This window comes from Quercus robur, chromosome 6 (genome assembly GCF_932294415.1).
Source record: "Quercus robur chromosome 6, dhQueRobu3.1, whole genome shotgun sequence".
Classification (NCBI taxonomy): Eukaryota; Viridiplantae; Streptophyta; class Magnoliopsida; order Fagales; family Fagaceae; genus Quercus; species Quercus robur.
The window spans coordinates 17255047-17275754 of NC_065539.1; the positions used below are offsets into that span (position 1 = coordinate 17255047).

At 35.3% G+C, this 20708-nt stretch overlaps 1 protein-coding gene across 1 annotated transcript in view; it reads left to right on the top strand.

The window, feature by feature from the left end:
- LOC126733029 (probable mannitol dehydrogenase) overlaps window positions 1-20708 on the top strand; it is a 48035-nt gene that overhangs the window by 13374 nt on the left and 13953 nt on the right. The window contains exon 2 of the mRNA XM_050436144.1: window positions 11942-12055. Within this exon, the coding sequence (XP_050292101.1) occupies window positions 12009-12055 (47 nt within the window). The 5' untranslated portion in view covers window positions 11942-12008. The remainder of the gene's footprint in view (window positions 1-11941; window positions 12056-20708) is intronic.

A 20708-nucleotide genomic window follows, 5' to 3' on the forward strand; every position in this document is an offset into this window, starting at 1 on the left:
GAGTTTCTGTTTTCTTGCACACTCTTGAGCAATCTTCACTCTATCTCACTCACTACCCTTACAACAAACCCACCTAAATACAGGGTTACTAAATGCTGAATTACAAGCAAATTTGGCACGGAATAAAGCCAATTAGATGGTTGAATAAATTCAACCTTACACGAGAGATGTGCATTTTTGTATGCCCTTGTGACTGATGCTCCTATGAATTTTCCTCATCTTTTCATTCGATCCTTGGTTAAGGTTCATAGGAGTAGTTCTATTGCTCATGGTCTGTTTTTCCCCGTTTTTATTCATTGGATTTTGTTATATCTAGGTTTAGATGAGTTTCCTGCTTCTGAGCCCGTACACATTATAGCTCTTATAGGTGCCACCTTCCTTAGGCAGAGAGCTGCTCAGATGAGAGCTAGCTCTAAACACCCTAGAGTTGAGTCTTCTTCGGATGTTGCACCTCCTCCTCCTCTTCCTTCAGGTGATCCCGTTGCTGAGGAGTTTATTGATACGACTGCTGTTGCTGTTCCTTCACCTTCTACTTCTGATGATTCTAGCATTTGTCATATGTTGGACACTATCATGATCGTTCATGTGGCTCATGGTCAGCTCTTGGTAGACGTGCTTATGGAGCTTCAGGCTTTGCATGCAGATTTGGCGAGCATTCGACGGACACCTCCGCCACCTTCTTTTGATGATGAGTCTTGATTGCCTTTTGGCAATTCGTCACAAAAAGGGGGAGTACATATGGATGGAGATAGGGGAAGATTTTTTTTTTTTTTTTTTTTTTGAAGCTTTGGAAGGTTCTTCATCTTGTACTTATTTTTTTTGGCTCATGATGTATTTATTTTGATATATTTATTTTTTATGGGTTGTATATGTTAGGGGGAGACATTATATTTTTATTTCTGTTTCTTGTTTCACATTGTGCTACATTGGCTATTGATTTATATTTATGAGGTTATTCATGATATATGGCTTTTATTTTATGTTATGTGAAATCAAGAATTTATTTTGTTTTACTTGTATTTTCCACACATGCGTTTATGTGTTTATTGAGTGTTTCAAGAATATACAGATTGATTCAGTTGTGCTGTTACCTACACTTGCAACTGATAGATAGTAGTTAGGTTGAATTATTTTTTATTGAGAAATTTTATTGTAATGGGCTGTTTTTTTAACTTTGAGCATTTTGTTTTGTTATGTGTTTTGTAACTGTAAGGTTGAATTTAATCAACCATGTGTTGGCTTTATTCCATGACAAATTTGCTTGTAATATAGCACTTAGAAACCTTGTATTTAGGTGGGAATCATGTAAGGGTAGTGTGTGAGAGAGTGTGAAGAAATGCTCAAGACAGTGCAGTGAAGCAGAGACTCGCGGCTAGGACTCGCGGGTGTCTCGCGGCTTGCAAGCCGCCAAAAGTTACTCACGTGCAGAGCATGCAGGGGAGCTGAACAGTCACGCCACCTGGAGCACTACACGACAAAAATCCAAACTAGCCATTAAGTTAGCTCGCGACTTGAACTCGCGACTCAGTCAAGTCGCGAGGTCAAGTCGCCAGCCAGCCCTGTTTTTGGAAAAACTGACTCTTCGTATTCCATTCTCACACCAGTATAAATACCCCTCATTCCCACAAGATATGTGTGGCTATTCAGAAAGAAAAACCCTAAGAGAGGTTTCTTCAAAACACCCACCCAATTAGAGAGAGCTACTCATTCTTAGAGAGAAATCTTTGTAGTCTCTTCTCATTCCCTCTCTCATTGTCATACCTATTGAGAGGAGATTTCTATCCAAACACTACCCACACCCATTTAGAGTGTTAAGTGTTTTTGGAGTTTTGGGAAGCATTGGAAGATGCCAAGGATGGCGGATGCTATGGTCTAGTAGCGGAATCTGGTAAGCTAGAAAAGAAAAAGGTTCGGCGCAACCACGTTGGAGCAAGAAGCTTGGCGGGCTTAGGTACATCGGGTAGATTAGGCTTAGAGGGTCTATTGCTGTTCATGTATCCCAACTACATTTTCTAGTGGATTATTGACCGCTTGGAGGGCGGCGGAGAGGTTTTACGCCGAGGGCTTCGGTTTCCTCTTCGATAACACATCGTGTGTTGTTCTTGTGTTTGCATCTCTCTTCCCTTTATCTTTGCCTTTTTATTTTCTGCTATGGATGTGATTTATAATTGGCTTAGATTGATTTCCAATTCTGTTTATAGCTTATGTTCATTTTCCGCACACTAGTTGTTTGACATAAAGCTTGAATTGGTTATTTTGTATTTGGGGGTCTAAACGTTCAAGGGTGTTTTATACACATATTTGAACTTTCAGTAACGGATTACCAAAGGGGGAGTTTGTTAGGTTCTAAGGATTTAAGATCTAAATGTATTAGAACTTCAATGTGTAATGTTGGTAAACCATGGTCAAAACTTAGAGTCTAGATTTAGGTTGCTTAAAATATGTTTATTGTAAAGTTGGAATTGAGTGATTGTAGAAAATTACTGTTCACTTTCTGTAAGGCTTAATCAATTGAAAATTAGACTCGATCGATCGAAACTAGTGCAGAATGTTTTTCTGCAGATTTTTCCAACTCAAGCCCAAGCCCATATGACGTGTAGGGTTTTATGTTTTGTCTTAAGTATAAAAGGAAAAACCCTAGCCACGTTTTCAGGTTGTTATTTATACTATGTGTGTGAATCTCTTGTGAGATCTAGAGGTGTTTGCCTCCATACACACTTAGGGTTATCAAGATCAAGATTGATGTCGAAAGCTTGGTGATCATTTCAGTTGCTGCATAAAGAGCTTAAAGAAAAACACAAGTGGGAGTACTTGTGGTTGTTGTGAATCCAAGAAAGTAGTCCGTGGACTTGGAGCTATCACATGGTCGTAGTAGTAAGTTTTCTACTCGAGGTAGCAATAGGATGTTAGTGGTCTAAGTCGCTATTGTAAAACTTCAATTCTTTCATAGTGGTTCTGTTCTACCTTGAAGATAGCTAGGTTAAATCCTCCTCAGGTTTTTTACCGGTTTGGTTTTCTTGGGTTATCATATCGTTGTGTTCTTTATTTTCCGCATTATTTACATGATATAATTTACTTGTGTTAACCTAGATCTGAATAATTTACCTAAGTTAATCACTTGGCTAAATAATTAGGTTAATCTGTTTGTGTTTAAGGGGTCTAAAAACGTACAATGTTGATATGACTTAGTAATTATATAAAACTGGGTGTATTATTAATATTATCTCTATATATTAAGATGATTCAAAAAGTTAGTTATTACTTCAAAAAAATGTCAACAATACCCCTAATCTAATTAGATAATCATTATTCTTAATTAATAAATGGTTAAAATTGTAATTCAATAAAAAAAAAAAAAAAAAAAAAACTACTGGAGAAAATTTTTTCCTAAAAATTAGCACATAGTCTTTCTCCTATTTAAATATATTTCACGCAAGTTTAATACATTTTTTCCTTAAAAACTTACACACACTAAACTCAGTAGTTTACTCCTTTTCAAATCTTAAATTTTAGTTTCTTAAAAATCCCTTCTTATGTTAGCACACACTCTTTCTCATACTTAAATATATTTCACGCACATTTAATACATTTTTTCTTAAAAATTAGTATACACTAAACCCAATAGTTTACTCATTTTCAAATCCTAAGTTTTAGTTTCTTAAAAATCTCTTCTTATGTAACCTCACTAATAATAGATAAATTCAAATTGAAAAATTACATTAAACTCAAAATAATAAAGAGTCTCGTCGCACGTGCCGAGCGTGTGTGATGAGGCTAATTATTATTATTATTATTAAATAATCTTGTGTGTACAAGCCTAATTGCTGCCTACGCATTTCTACTGATAAATTGTGTATTAATAAATGTTATGGAATGACAGGAAGGAAGTTATTGGGTGGTAGTTGCATTGGCGGCTTGAAGGAAACACAAGAAACGATTGATTTTGTAGTTAAACACAACATTACTGCCATGGGCGGAGCTGTTATTGGACTTGGGGGGGGGGGGGGGAATGGCCTCCCCAATTTTTTTTTTTTTTTATAAATATTATCATATTAATAAGTACTAATTTTAGCAATTTTGTTCAATAAAATTATACTTTGCCCCCCTTAATAATGCCATCAATTCTTTTGAGAGTAATGTTATAGTCACAAACGTTTTTACAACATTTATACAAACTATTGAGGTAGAAAATTCTTATTGGTTCGTACACTTGCATCACTTTTTACTTATTAATAACCACTCACTATATTAGTAATTTGTAAATTTTTTTTGTAGTTTTAGCATTTTTCACCTTTTAAAGGACAAAAAAATTAATATTAAATCTAAAACAAAATATACAAACCCAAAAAAATTAGCCTAACAACAAAAATTACCAATAATAAAACTAAAAAATTTAAGCCCAATCAATCTATTTGACCTAGAACAAACAACATGGCCATTTAAAAAATTTTAAACAAAAATCCTTAGTAATAAAGCAATAGACTCAAAGGTCAGAGCCGCCGCACACAACTAGTAACAAAGTCACCCCCCTAACTCCAAGTTCTGACTCCGTCCCTGATTACTGCAGACATTGAGGTTATTCCAATTGATTATGTGAACACTACAATGGAACGACTTGTGAAAGCAGATGTCAGATACCGATTTGTCATTGATATTGGGAACACATTAAAGTCGAGCTCTTGTCTTTTGGTATTTTTCGTCTTTTCATTTTTTGGTTTTCTGAACATTTCTTCCTCATAGTGAGGCAAAGATGTAATAAATGAGAAATGAAGTGATTTTTGGTTTGGGATCTTAAACATCCAGTGAGTTATTGGCCCATGCAATCTCTACCCTTTCTCAGATTGGGAATGTCTTCTTCAATGTACTACCTTTGGGTTAATAGGTCACTTCGGAGTTTAAAGTTTGCTTTATTGCCTTTCTTCAATCACAATGCTATGTCATCTTGTTAGGTATAGGGTTTGAGGCATCTGGACCACACCTAAACTTTAAGCTGCTAGGGATGGGAGTTGCTGAATATACTTGATGCTATGGCCTCTATGGTCAATGTGATTGGAAATTGACAGAGAAAGAAAGGACAGAACCTTTTTTTTTTTTTTTTTTTTTTTTTTTTTTTTTTTTTTTTTTTTTTTTTTTTTTGCAAACGGTTTCAGCAAGCACTTTATTGCAAATTTGTTGGTGCATTGAAAAGATTTTAGAGCAAAGTTGTATACCAACGCAAACATAGTTGTTGCAAACTAATCACGGCATGAATTACACATAGACATTCTTCTCTCAAAAAAAAAAAAAAAAAAAATAGAGTCATACAGAGAGAGAGAGTGTGTGCCAGAGAAATGTGAAGAATCAAATATAAAGATAAATTAATCGATTCTCATTTGATAAAGAAACAAATTATATACTATATAATAAAAGTTGGGTTTAGAAACTATGATTGTGCCAAGTGGCTTCATAAAAATGCAGAAATTTTTTTAGATTTTTAAGAAAATAGATATAATGTTTTTTTTTCTTATTTTCTTCTCCTATAATTTCTAAGCTGATGAAAATATTAATTTGATTATAATCCAAATTCTTCATCTTATCCTTTTATTATTAATTTATTTTTTACTATTTTTTTACTTAAATTATATCACTACACAGTCAAGAAAAACAACAACGTTATTTCACTTATTTGTTCATATTTTTAAGAATTAAAAAAAAAATAGATATAATAGTTTTTTTCTTTTTCTAATTTCTTCTCCTATAATTTATTAAGTTTAAAGTATTTTTTTTTCCTTTAATTGTTAATATCAACTTCTCTTTCTTTTTTATCTTTCCTCTTCAATTTATGAATTATCTAGAAATCAAATTTTGCAATAATTTAGGTTCTTATCTTCAGTAATCAGTTTCACATTTTTTTCGTGTATAAATTATCAACAATTTTTTTATTTTCATATTTATCTTCAAGTATATCTACAACTTGAGATTAGATCATAGGGAATAAAATCAATTGGAAAAAAAAAATTAAATTATAAATATTTTTGCTTCGCCTCCCTCAAACTCCTTATTCGAACTATGCTCTCTTCGTCATAGGTTATATTTTTTGTATTCTTAGTTTTTTTTGTGTATATTTTTAGTTGGATGGTTTTGTTCCATATTGGGTTTTATTGATTTGTAAGTTTCAAGGTGCATTTGCAGTATGAGCATCCTAATCCAATGGAAGCTATAGTGGAAGCCGTGGGACCAGTGGCGTCTTTCACTTTTTTTTTTTTTTTTTTTAATTGAGGATATTTATAACATTAAATTTCTATCGGTTATACATTCTACCTCTTCTTTTGATAAACAAATTATATGTTCTACCTTTGATGATGTTATGATATTCACTTTAATTAAAATTATTTTTATGTTACAGATTATTCTAAAGCTTTGAAGCCCACGTTATGAAATTTCAAGATCTTAAAGCTTTACCCTTCAACATGTTATCTTGGGTGCATAGTCCACACAAATGCTATTATATGATTATATCTATTTAATTGAAGATTACATTTATTCTATTGAAACTTCAAGTGACTCCAGGTTTGGATGCTACTTTTTTTTTTTTTTTTTAAATGTGGATCTCATATTTATGCCACAGATTTTGATTATTATTTTTTTTGTCATTTATTTAGTTGATCATTTGTTTTATTGATATTCGTAAATATTTCATTTTGTAAATTATTTATAAAAGGGTTGTACGAAACCAAACATGCATAAAGGCTTTTCCCATTTTTATGGAGTCAAAAATGTTGCCGATACGGCGACACCCATTCGGCATGGCAATGATTTCTTAGAATTATATATGTTAGTAGGATTGTAGAGAATGGAAGATAGAATTTAAGGTGAAAAAAACTTCTTTATGAACATTAAAATTTTGTTAGATTGTCAAAATAAACACTTTAATTATTAGGAATCTAAATGATATATTGGTATTAATAATGTTTGATATTTTATAGTAATTGTTGTGGAATGCAGATGAATTTTTTTTTTTTTTACTAAAGCATGTGAAGATCTCATATTTAGTCATCTCAAGCAACTTCACTTCACACATAAGGTTATCACTTATTCCTTCTTTGCTTACATGATGGATCAAGAAAATAGTGCTCATAAGCCTCTAATGATGTGTTCTATCTCCTCGAAATGCTTATTTCTTTTTTCAAAATTTTCACTTCAAAATAAAGTATTTTGGTTATAGGTGTCATTGATATAGTTCATTTTAAGTAATTATTCAATACTCTTGATATACAATTATAATACTAGGTCATACTACTATATGCATAAAAATAGTTTACACTCTCATTAATTATTAAAATAATTATCGTAAATCAAACTTTTTTACCAAGAATTTACTATAAATAAATATATATTTCCTAAATTATAAAAAATTTAAAATTTTACTTCACTTAAAATTAGAATAGCAAGAGTTTCAAATAATATTTATTTTGATTATATATCATTATTTTATGTTTTAATAGGTAGAATTTATATATTATAGACCATGTTTATATAAAGTGACTTAATATATGTTTATATGTATTATATGTCATAATATTAATGGGTTTTATCATGTGGCTTACTAATTATTAATATAGTTTTAATTTTTTACATATATCTTTTTAATTAAGTCGTGCATCGCACATGCATAATATTAGTATAAACATAAATTAAGATTGTTTCTCAAAAAAAAAAAAAAAAAAAAAAACATAAATTAACATTAGAAAAATAACCAAATACTCAAACTATTGCAGTTGTAAGGACCAAATAAGTTGGCGGCCCAAGCCACTTAGGACAGTGAGTTGTACTGTTCAACCTTTGCCCAAATCAATAAAATTTGTAAGAGAAGGAAACAAACAATAAGAAAGGGCTCTGCCCAAGGATAAAAATAAGGAAGAAAGGGCTGATGTTATAGAATAGATGAGCAAATGTCTCCACACAAGCTTGCCCAAGGAGGGCAATGTTATACAGAAAGTTGCACTTTTCTCTCTCTTCCCTCAATATTCTTCTTGTTTCTTTTTCTTTTTTTGATACTTGTGTCTGCCTCCATTTTTCTCTGAAAACACTATCTTTTTTATATACTCCTCCCTTCTTCACATCTTGACCTCCCATTTTTACCTAACAAATCTCTCCTTATGACACTTGTCTCTTTTTACATCTCAAGAAGGTGGTAGAAGGAGTTTGTTTAGCTGTGACTTACACTGTTCAAGTCACTTCCTCATCAATGCAACTGATAAAACTATTGCCGACCATTTAATGCGACGGCAACAGGCTACTCCAAACTGGAAACTTCCCATATTTTCATTGATTCTCTCTCTTCAGACCATTCTTCCCACCTAGAACGCCTCAAAGTCCTTTGTCTCATCCCCTCCTCTCCTCAGGCAAATTTCCTCTTCGGGCACATGATATCTCCACATCAGTACTGCAACTCTTCAATTTTTTCCTCGGTCCTCGAGCACCCACAGTAGTCATATAACTTTATAACATTTCTTCGGCTTGATATGACATTGAAATATTAATTAGCTATGCCCCTCCCCCCTCTATTTTTTAATGTAAAAATTTTAAAATTTAAATAAATTCTAGGTAAATACCCATTTATTTATTTTTAAGTATAAATACTCACTAATTTATTATTATCTCTTCTTTTTCTTCTTTTTGAATAAGAAAAAAGAGGCCTCATTTATTTTTTTAATGTTGAATTTTTGTCATATATAAGTCATTAATTTTCGGAGCATTTAAAGTATAGGTTTATAAAAGTATATAAGTAAATCTCATTAGCAAAAAATACAAATTCCAAAAATAAACTCATATGCATTTATATTGATGGAGAGAATTAAGGATACCGGAATATAATGATACATTTAGCAAAATTTGGCTATAAGCTTGGATGTAATGTAAAGCTATAACTCTACTTAACATCTTTTTATTATATGTGAATTTTAATAAATTCACCATTGGATTATATCACTACAAAAAATTGGGGCTATATCAGCATTTTTAAATCGCAGCTATATTCCCAAAAACCGTGGGTATAGACCCAAATGGCCTATTCCGGCATTTTTTTTTTCCCCGGCACTTCATAGCATTGCCCAACGAGTGCAACAATAGGTCTTGCGAACCTACACCGGCAGTTTTAAAACCGCAGGTATAGGTCCCAGCTGTTTTGAAACTCTATCCCGGCGCTTTTTTAGAAGTGTTGGGATATCCTTCATTAGCAGTTTCAAACCCTATACCAGCGCTTTTTAAAAACAAAAAAATAAAAATAAAAATACTAATTTCAAACCTATAGCGGTGGTTGTAAAACATCGTGTAAGGTTGAATTTTATCAACCATCCTGTTGGCTTTATTCCATACCAAATTTGTTTGTATTTTAGCAATTAGTAACCCTGTATTTAGGTGGGAATCATGTAAGGTTAGTGTGTGAGAGAGTGTGAAGAAATACTCAAGATTATGCAAAAAAGTAGGGACTCACAACTGGATCTCGCGGATAGCTCGTGGCTTGTAAGTCGCCAGAAGTTACACACATGCCAAGCATGCAGAGAAGCTGAACCATCATGCCAGCTGTAGCACTACAAGACAAAAAGTCCAATCTGGCCATTCAGTTACCTCGCAGGCTCGTAGCTGGAACTTGCGGCTTAGTCAAGTCGCAAAGCCAAGCCGCTAGCCAGCTCTGTTTTGAAAAAATTGACTCTTCGCATTCCACTCTCACCCTAGTATATATACCCCTTATACCCACGAAATGAGTAGAGCTTCTAGAGAGAATTTTGAGAGAAATACCCTAGAGAAAAAAAAGATTGACTCATCCCCAATCTTCACATGGTGACTCTTCAAATTCCTTTACTCTCACCCTCTCCATTGTTACATCCTTGAGAGATACATTACCAAAACCTTTTCTCACCATACCCACATCTATAAGAAGACCATTTGGTGTTTGGGAAGCAGTTAGGAAGGGACTAATTTCATATTGGTTGATGCTATGAGCTATAGCAGAATCCGGTAAGCTAAAGAAGAAATAGGTTCGACGTAACCTCGTTGGAGTAGTAACTTGGAAGGCTTAGGTACACTGGGTAGATTAGACTTGGAGGGTCTTCTGTTGTTCATGCATCCCAACTACATTCTTTAGTGGATTATTTACCGCTTGGAAGGCGGCAGAGAGATATTACACCAAGGGCTTCAGTTTCCTCTTCAATAACACATCGTTGTGTTGTCCTTGTGTTTGCATCTCTCTTCCCTTAATCTTTGCCATTTAATTTCTGTTGTGGATGTGATTTTATTTGGTTGAGATTGTTTATCAATTCTGTTATATGCTTATGTTCATATTCCGCACATTAATTGTTTGATAATAAGCTTGAATTGATAATTTGGAAATTGGAGGTCTAAACATTCATAGTGTTTTATACACTTATTGAACATTCAATTGTTATTAGAGCGGGTACACTTATTGTGGTTTAAATACCTAAGTGTGATCCTTGACCCCTTGTGTGTTTTGTCATGGATAATGCTTTGTATGCTTCTATGGATGTTTTGGATGTTGATGAATGTAACATGCTACATTTTTGTGAAAATGTCTCTATGAGTGATGATCCTCATGATTGTGATGCTATGTTACATGAATCTTTAGGTGTTGTTGATATACCTAACATCAAACTCTTCAAGAAAAAGGCTAAGAAATTTCATAAAGATTTGAGCAAGTTATTTTGTGAAAATGATGATTTGATTGCTAGGTTCAATGAATCCAACAAATTGGTTGAGAAATATAAGAAACTTGCTGAAAATTCTCTTGAAAAGTTGAAAGAGTATGTCTAACAAACTTGTTGATGAGTTAAAATGTGAAAATGAATCTCTTAAGATGCATGCCAAGTGTTTGATTGCTGAACCTATTGTTAAAAATGATAAAAATATTTGTTGCAACCATGTTGTGGTACTCGATTTTGTGCCTATTATGTGTTTTACCTCAAAGGAAAAATCGATATACATTCCACCATATAAAAGAAATCAAAAGGAAGAGAGAAAAGCTGTTAAGTCAAAGCCTCCGTTTAGGTCTTAACCTAAGGTTTTGAATGGATCTAAGTTTGTTCAAACTTGCCACCATTGCGGTGTGATCAGTCACATAAGACCTCAATGCTCCAAGTTGAAGAGAGAACAAAACCATGTTGCTAGATCCCTTCCCAAAAGGTCTAGTGGACCTAAACGCATTGTTTGTCACCATTGTAGTGCCTTGGGTCATCTAAGACCTCAATGCTCTAAGTTTCATTCTCTTAAAAGAATCAAAAGAAAAAAGAAACTTGAGCTTCATGGAAATTATGCTAAAAAGGGTAAACCGGATTTAAGTAAAAATAACATGTTGTTAAAGAAAGTGTTTAACTCCTTATCTATGTGCATCTCCAGTTCTCATTCTTCCAACCCTCGTCTCACTTTTCATGAGGCACTCATTCCAAACAATCATTCCATTTGGACGAGGAAGGGTTCCTATGGTTGAGTTTTTGCTCTTTTGGTCCTTGATTTAATTCTTTCGATTTTTGTAGGACCCTTCATGCATTAAATGCTTCATTGTCATGCATTTGTGCATCATGCATCTCGTTATATGCATTGTTTTGATTATTTTTACATTTGATCTTACTTTTATGCTTTTGTTTTTGTGTGTGTAAAAATCCAAAAACACATAAAAAGTAGAAAATCCAAAAATTTGATCGACATTGTAGAGTTTTGTCACAAGCATGGTTTTATTGTATTTTCATTTCATTTTATTTGACCGTTTCGTTATTTTATTTTTATTTAACAAAATAAGAATGCATTTATTTGATCAATTAATCATAGCTATTGCTCAAACTAGTATCGACAATGATCCATCCTCTACCATTTTTTAAAAAAAAATTATTTTTTATGGTTCCTAATTGTTGGTTTGTGCTAAGTATGAAATAGTATGGCATGTCTGTAGGGCAACAGGAGAGAAGGATGTAACATTCAAAGTTCTTTATTGTGGGATATGTCACTCGGACCTCCACATGGTCAAGAACGAATGGGGCATGTCCACCTATCCAATTATCCCAGGGTATGTGAATGTTAATTTCTTAGGAGTCATACCCTTATTATCACTACCATCTTTTCCTTTTTATAAAGAAACGTGTTGTCTTACACATAATATTCTATATATTACAATATTCAAAATTCCATGGTATTATTATATTGTTTATATTGGTATTTTTTTTTTTGTTTAAGTTGGAGAATAATGTGCTCCTTGTTGTCTATATCTATGGATTGAGGAACCTAAAAGATACTATTCAACAATACATATCGGTTTTCTAGAGCATGATATATTTGTTCTGGGCAGTAATTTTTTTCACATCATTTTTATAACCTGAAAACGTAACTCTGGTTTTCAGATTATAAAAACGCAGTGTGAAAGAATTTTTTTTCCTATTTTATGTTGTTTAAGACTTTTGCAAATTTAGTTATAGTGCTCAATTCTATATATAGATAGAACCCCGCGAGTACAGAAAAATTGTTTTCCGAAAATATAAATAACGATTTGATGATGTTTGGTTCAATTTGTTAATTATTTTGGTTTATGAGTTGTTATTATTATTAGTTGTTAAATTACAAATTACATTCTCTAAATTTGAAATGTTTTTATTTTTTTTCTTTAATATTTTTATTTCATTTTAATGTTTCAACTTATGTATGCATTCAATGTAGTTATTCCAGCCATATCGCACAATTAAAACCCATAAATAACGTAATTATGCTATTAAAATAAATGTAGTTTAACAGCATACCCTGGATAGAGATTGACGAAAGGAGTAGGACTATACATTGAAAACAAATTTGTAAGTTAAAAGACTAAAATTTGAAAAATTCGAACTATAGGGAGAAAAATATAAACAAATAATAATTAGAAGGTGTAATTTCTAAGCAATTTATTTCAACACTTAATTTGCCAAAATTTACACGCTATTTGTCCATTACATGTTAGTATCTCATATTGAAATCATGTGAATTGAACTGGATAATTAATGCAGGCATGAGATTGTGGGGGTAGTGACTGAGGTGGGCAGCGGAGTACAAAAGTTCAAAGTTGGAGACAAGGTTAGCGTTGGCTGCATGGTTGGTGCATGTCATTCTTGCGATAACTGCACCAACCACCTTGAAAATTACTGCCCCAAAATGATTCTCACCTATGGTGTTAAGTCAAAACCTCCATTTAGGTCTTAACCTAAGGTTTTGAATGGATCTAAATTTGTTCAAACTTGCCACCATTGCGGTGTGATCGGTCACATATGACCTCAATGCTCCAAGTTGAAGAGAGAACAAAACCATGTTGCTAGATCCCTTCCCAAAAGGCCTAGTGGACCTAAACGCATTGTTTGTCACCATTGTAGTGCCTTGGGTTATCTAAGACCTCAATGCTCTAAGTTTCATTCTCTTAAAAGAATCAAAAGAAAAAAGAAACTTGAGCTTCATGGAAGTTATGCTAAAAAGGGTAAACCGGATTTAAGTAAAAATAACATGTTGTTAAAGAAAGTGTTTAACTCCTTATCTATGTGCATCTCCAGTTCTCATTCTTCTAACCCTCGTCTCACTTTTTATGAGGCACTCATTCCAAACAATCATTCCATTTGGATGAGGAAGGGTTCCTATGGTTGAGTTTTTGCTCTTTTGGTCCTTGATTTAATTCTTTCGATTTTTGTAGGACCCTTTATGCATTAAATGCTTCATTGTCATGCATTTGTGCATCATGCATCTCGTTATATGCATTGTTTTGATTGTTTTTACATTTGATCTTACTTTTATGCTTTTGTTTTTGTGTGTGTAAAAATCCAAAAACACATAAAAAGTAGAAAATCCAAAAATTTGATCGACATTGTAGAGTTTTGTCACAAGCATGTTTTGCCTTGTACCTTTGTGCTAATGACTTTGTGCATTTACGAGCATAACTTATATCCTATGCACTTATATTATTGTGAAAGAAATCTTGACATCTATGTGATTGTTGTAAATAGATCTTCAAACTTGTCATGACTGATTAGTGAATGGTTTTGTTGATCTTGAAACATGCATAGACTTGTGCTTATATATTTTCTCACTCATTTATTTTATCGTATTTGCTTAAAAGAGCTCACCAAATGTAAATCTCCAAATAAAAAGAGATATTGAGCTGCAAAAGCCTGTCGCACATACTAGTATTTGACCAGGAAAAAGGGAAAGTGACGTTTATGAAAATTATATGATGCCCAAAGAGCCAAAGGCTAACTCATCAAATTGAAATATAAAAAATTTTGGGCATCGATCTCACAATGAGATGTATTGATTCAAAAAGATCAAATGATATGATGTATATGAAACCAAATGAAAAGCTTTTGTACTTGATTAAATGTGTTTTCATATGCTCAATCTTTGTTGATTAAACACAAAAAGATTTTTGAGTGTTTTAGATATTTTTTGAAAGTATTTTGTTTTTGCAAAAATTGTCAAAATCTTTAAAAATAGTGCTGCCCTGTTCTGGCAACTCAGTGTCGCAAGTTGATCTAGTCGCATGCCTTAGTCGTAAGCCCACACAAAGATTTTTCACGACACACTGATGAGTCAATGTCCCAGTCGCAAAAAATACTTAGAATATTTTTCAAAATTTGGTTTTTTATGTTTCTCGCGGCTCAGTATGGCGACTTGTTCACAGGTGGAAAGTCCAGTCGTGAGGGGTACATAGTGATTTTCGCGGCTTACCTCGCGACTTCCTCACGGGTAGACCTTCCAGTTGCGAAAAACACTTGAAATTTTTTTCAAAATTCTTGCTTTTAAGTGTTTCGGCGGCTTGTGACAAAAAGGGGGAGAGTATACGACTTGCATGCGACTTGATTCAGTCGCGAAAATCGCGTGTTTTGCACAAATTTGTCAGTTTTTAAAATGTTTGGGTTTTTCCCTCGAACTTTTGTGAATGTTCATTGTTTTCTTCGTTTGAACCCCTTTTAGAACATGTATTTAGGCAAGATTTCATGATATTCATGCATTGTTTTACATTGTTGTTCATAGTGTGCACGTTAGGTGTTTAATAAAATGTCTCTTAGGCATTTTTCTCACTTGTTTAGACTCCGATGAGTACCAAACTTTGGGGTTTTTCATGTTTCCTCATTAGAAACATGTTTAGTTTTTTGGTTGTGAATTTTACACACCTTGCCCCATATGTGCATTTTTCATGCATTGTTCATGCATTGCACATAACCACCTCTTGCACACACCTTTACTACCCTTGTCATGCATTGATTTATATCTTGTTTCCTCATCCTAGCATGTCATGTTTACTTTATGCTTTATAGTATTTTGTTTTGTCTTTTGTTTGAGTTTCATTTTCTCATTCATCTCACACCCCTCATGCATCATTATCATTGTTTGTTCCTTCATCTCTTGTCCTCGTTTCTCCTTGACTCATTATCTATTTGTGACAAAAAGGGGGAGAGTATACTCTAGAGAATATACCAGAGAGTTTTTGTCATTTCTATATGACTTTTATGCACACTCTTAGGGGGAGAAATTCTATTTCTTGTACACGTTTGTAGGGGGAGAGATATTCCATAGGGGAGATACATATACCAAGGGGGAGAAGACAGTAAGTTAATAAGAAAACTTTGTTTTGTCTGTCATTTCTATATGATTGTTTTGGTGTTTGATCAAGTTGCTCATATGTTCTATGTCATGTTTACTTGATCGTAATTTACTTGTTACATTATACTTGTCCTTTTATTACCTGCTTTACCTTGAGGGTCTAATGTGTTTTGTGTAAGTGTTTCAGGTTACAGGTATATACGTTCCAAGTGCATCACAGCTTCTCATCATTTTGAGGGGGAAAAACTTTAAGCACTTTTAGTTTATTTAAAATATTTTATATTTGTACCCATGTTGCTTTTGTAAGCTTTTAGGGGTTGTTTCCATGTAGTTTATAGGCTTTTATGGTTTGTACCATACTTATGCAGCCTTTATGCTTTGTAGTCTAGTACTTCTAGCTAAATGTTATGCATTTTCTTTAAGTACTCTCACTCTTGTGCCCTAATAGGATCTTGTTCCTAGATGCATACACTTCATATATTGTGCATTGGTTGAGTGTTGGACATGCAAGTGATTTGCATTAAACTTATTAAATTGTATGTCCGGATGTTCATTCCAAGTGTGAATGAGCATTGTGGTCACTATTTTATAGTGATTGCTTGTATGGTCAAGTCATGGTTTATTACTTTATTCCATTTTGCTTGATCGCATTGTGCTTGCCTCATATGCATTACAAGTTTTTCTACATACAATGATCATATTGTGTTGTTGTGTTTCAAGAGATACTTAGTCATATGATTCAAGAGCCACACAAATTCTAAAGTTAGGTGTGAGTGAGTTTTGTTCAACTGTTTCCAACTCACATGTTAAGTCTAGAGTTTGTTTTAGGATTTTCTCACGAAATAGCCAAAAGGGGAGATTGTAAGGTTGAATTTTATCAACCATCTTGTTGGCTTTATTTCGTGCCAAATTTGCTTGTATTTTAGCAATTAGTAACCTGTATTTATGTGGGAATCATGTAAGGGTAGTATGTGAGAGAGTGTGAAAAAATGCTTAAGATTGTGCAAAGAAGTAGGGACTTACGACTGGATCTTGTGGGTAGCTCGCGACTTGCAAACCACCAGAAGTTGCACACGTGCCAAGCATGCAGAGAAGTTGAACCGTCATGTCAGCTGTAGCACTACAGGACAAAAACTCCAGTCTGACCATTCAATTACCTCGCGGTTGGAACTCGTGGCTCAGTCAAGTCGTGAGGCCAAGCCGCCAGCCAGCTCTGTTTTGAAAAAACTAACTCTTCGCATTCCACTCTCACCCTAGTATATATACCCCTTATACCCACGAAATGAGTAGAGCTTCTAGAGAAAATTTTGAGAGAAAAACAAGATTGACTCATCCTCAATCTTCACATAGTGACTCTTCAAATTCCTCTACTCTCACCATCTCCATTGTTACATCCTTGAGAGGTACATCACCAAAACATTTTCTCACCATACCCACATCTGTGAGAATGCCATTTGGTGTTTGGGAAGCAGTTAGGAATTGACCAATTTCATATTGGTTGATGCTATGGGCTATAGCGGAATTCGATAAGCTAAAGAAGAAATAGGTTCGGCGTAACCTCATTGGAGTAGTAGCTTGGAGGGCTTAGGTACACTAGGTAGATTAGGCTTGGAGGGTCTTCTGCTATTCATGTATCCCAACTACATTCCTTAATGGATTATTTACCGCTTGGAGGGTGGCAAAGAGGTTTTACGCCGAGAGTTTCGGTTTCCTCTTCGATAACACATCGTTGTGTTGTCCTTATGTTTGCATCTTTCTTCCCTTAATCTTTGCCATTTAATTTCTATTGTAGATGTGATTTTATTTGGTTGAAATTGTTTATCAATTTTGTTATATGCTTATGTTCATATTCCGCACATTAATTGTTTGATAATAAGTTTGAATTGATAATTTGGAAATTGGGGGTCTAAACATTCATAGTGTTTTATACACTTATTGAACATTTACATCGTAATAGCTCTATCTTTTGTGGCAGTTTCATAACCACAATAGGTTAAACTGACGTAATAGGTCAACCTATTGTAGCAATTTCTAAAAGCGTTGTTGTAGGTCTTCTGTGGTGGTGGTTTTAAACGCAGCTGTAGAACCAGTTTTTTGTAGTGTATTTTGGACAAAACTTTGCAACAAACTTGATTGTAGCCAAAAGCTACAACTACACTCAATATCTTTTAATTAGATTTGAATTTTGACAAATCTACCATTAGACTATATTTTCTTCTTATATCCATCATGCTTGCTAAATTTCCAGAAAATCAAAGAACAATAGCTATGTCAACAATCAAATGTTCAAATTTCAATTTTTTGTAGTCTAAAATTTTGCATAAAAAAATTTATGGACCAAATAGTAAATAACATTCGATTAGCACAAAATTTAGCATATGTGTGAAGAACATAAAAAATATGCAATCCAACGATTATATTTTCAAAATATCTTACCATGTTAATTCTTTCAATAAGTTTATAGCCAAACTTTATCCTTATATTTTTTTTCTTATATCTTGCAAAATTTCAAGAATATCAAAAATCAATAGTTGTTTCATCAATTAAATGTTTAAATTTCAAGTTTTTGTAATTTAAAATGATGTATAAAAATAAATAAATATAAGGATCGAATAGTAAAATAATATCCGATTGACACGAAATTTGATATTCATATTAGGAACATAAAAAATATGCAATATAATGGTTACATTTTCAAAATATGTAGTTGTAGGGGTGAAATTCCCAAAACTAACAGTGGGCCTGGGAACCCACACGAAGCCCAACCATGACCCAACGGGGAATAAGGGCCCAAGTGACTTCTGGCCCAACCCTGTTGAGCCTGGTTCATTTTAGAAGACGTCCGAGGAGGAAGGCCTCCTCGGACACGCAAATATGGGCCCAGTAAGCGTCCCCTTCACAGTGAAGAACCCATCCAGGCGAACGTGGGTAGGAGGGTGAGCCTTACGCAGCAGGAAAGAGGAAAATGTAAGACATCAGGGAGAAGCCACAACTGCCGCATTAAATGCAAGAAAGCTACCTTTTCAGCCGCATTAATGTGGAGAAGACAGGCGAACAGTGTTATATTGGCCAGTGCAACCACAGAAGGATAAAGGAGATGTCCGATGGGACAGGCACTCAAGTGGAGGTCCAGATGGCTAACAAGTGTAAGGTTCTTATCAATTCAAGGAGGCTATATAAGAGAAGGAGATCCCCATGAAGAGGGGATCGAAGAATTAAGAAAAAAGAGAGAGAGAAAGGTTAAAGAATTCTATAGTCTGTAAACAGAGCAAGAGGTGCACTTATACGTCTTCTCGGACCGATATCTTATCAAACGTAAATGAGATATTCTCACGTTCAACGTATTGCATGGCGTACATCTAACTGACGTTCACTTCGTCTAGTCCTAGCTTTGTAACCCACTCTCTACAAATTCATTGTCTGGGGACTTTTGGGCCAAAACTACTCATTTGCTGGGCCTGGGCCCCAGAAACCGCCCCCTACAATTGGCGCCGTCTGTGGGGAGAACTTGTGTCTCGACAAGTGAAACAGTAAGAGATGGAAGGATCAGGTCCGCGCCAAACCGGACGTGCAGAATCTCAACGACAGGACAACTTTTTAAATCTCGAACGAGGGAAGGACCAAGATAATCAACGAGAGGGCAGTGTGAACACCTCTCACACGAGTAGGAGCCGCTCAAAAGGGAAAGATCATGCATCCCATAAGCAGAACGAGTGAAAGACTCTACAGCAAGAGATTGATGATTTGAAGAAGAAGCTGCGTCGAGCACGGCGAAAATGTCCTTCACCTGGCTTGGACACTAGCAGTGATAAGGATGGCGAATACAGGCGAAGGTCAAGAACCCCTCCGAGCGAGACTTTTTCCTATGTGAAAGAGCGGCCTCGCAAACGCGGCCACAAAAGCCCGTCTTACCAAGGCCTGATTAATGATTCCATGAGCAAGGCCCTGGATCACATCTCCTAGTCGCCATTCACGCATAGGATAGAGAGGGCAGTGCTTCCTCGGCGGTTTAATCAACCGACGTTTGCCATATACAATGGTCGGACTGACCTAGTGGAACATGTAAGCCAATTCAACCAGAGGATGGCCGTCCACTCCAGGGATGAGGCGCTAATGTGTAAGGTGTTTCCATCCAGCTTGGGACCTATGGCGATGAGATGGTTTGATGCTCTCCAGCCGAATTCCATAGATTCCTTTAAACAGCTGACGCAGGCTTTTGGTTCCCGCTTCATCACCAGCACTAGAGTCCCTCGGCCCCTCGATTCCCTCTTATCCTTGTCTATGCAGGAAGGAGAAACGCTGAAGGCCTACTCGGACAGATACTGGGAAATGTACAACGAGATAGAATGAAACTACGATGACGTCGCCATTAGTACATTCAAAAGGGGCCTGCCGACAGAGCATGGCTTAAGAAAGTCCCTCACTGGGAAGCCAATCACCAGTGTGCGACAACTCATGGACAGAATAGACAAGTACAAAAGGGTCGAGGAGGACAAGCAGATGGGGAAGGGTAAAGCAAGGGTTGTCCCTCAGGAGAGGAGGGACTTCAGGTCGGACCGCTTTAGCAGCAGTAACAGGCCGAGAAGAGATTACGTGGAACAGTCCGGACCTACTGGGGCTCAGGTGGTCCATGTTGTGTTCCGAGAACCATTGCACAAGATCCTGGAGAAGGTGAAGTGCGAACCCTTCTTTCAGTGGCCGAACAGGATGGCGGGCGACCCCTTAAAACGCAATCAGAATCTGTACTGCACGTACCACCAGGAGCTAGGTCACACCACCGACGATTGTAGGAATCTGAAAAACCATTTGGATCGGCTTGTCCGAGAAGGAAAGTTGAGGCATCTATTGCACCGCCCTGAACAGTCAAATGTCGAGACCAGACAAGACACGTTTAGGCCACCCATTGGCACAATAAATGTCATTCTTGACGCACCTGGAAGGACCGGTCCAGGCCCTTTCAGAGTAATGTCAGTGGGCAGGTTCCAGTCGAAGCCAGACGAAAGGGAATCCAAGAGAGCCAAAGTGAGTGCCACGCCATTAATCGGGTTCACAGAGGAAGACAAGCAAGGAACTATTCAACCCCACGACGATGCCCTAGTTGTCACGCT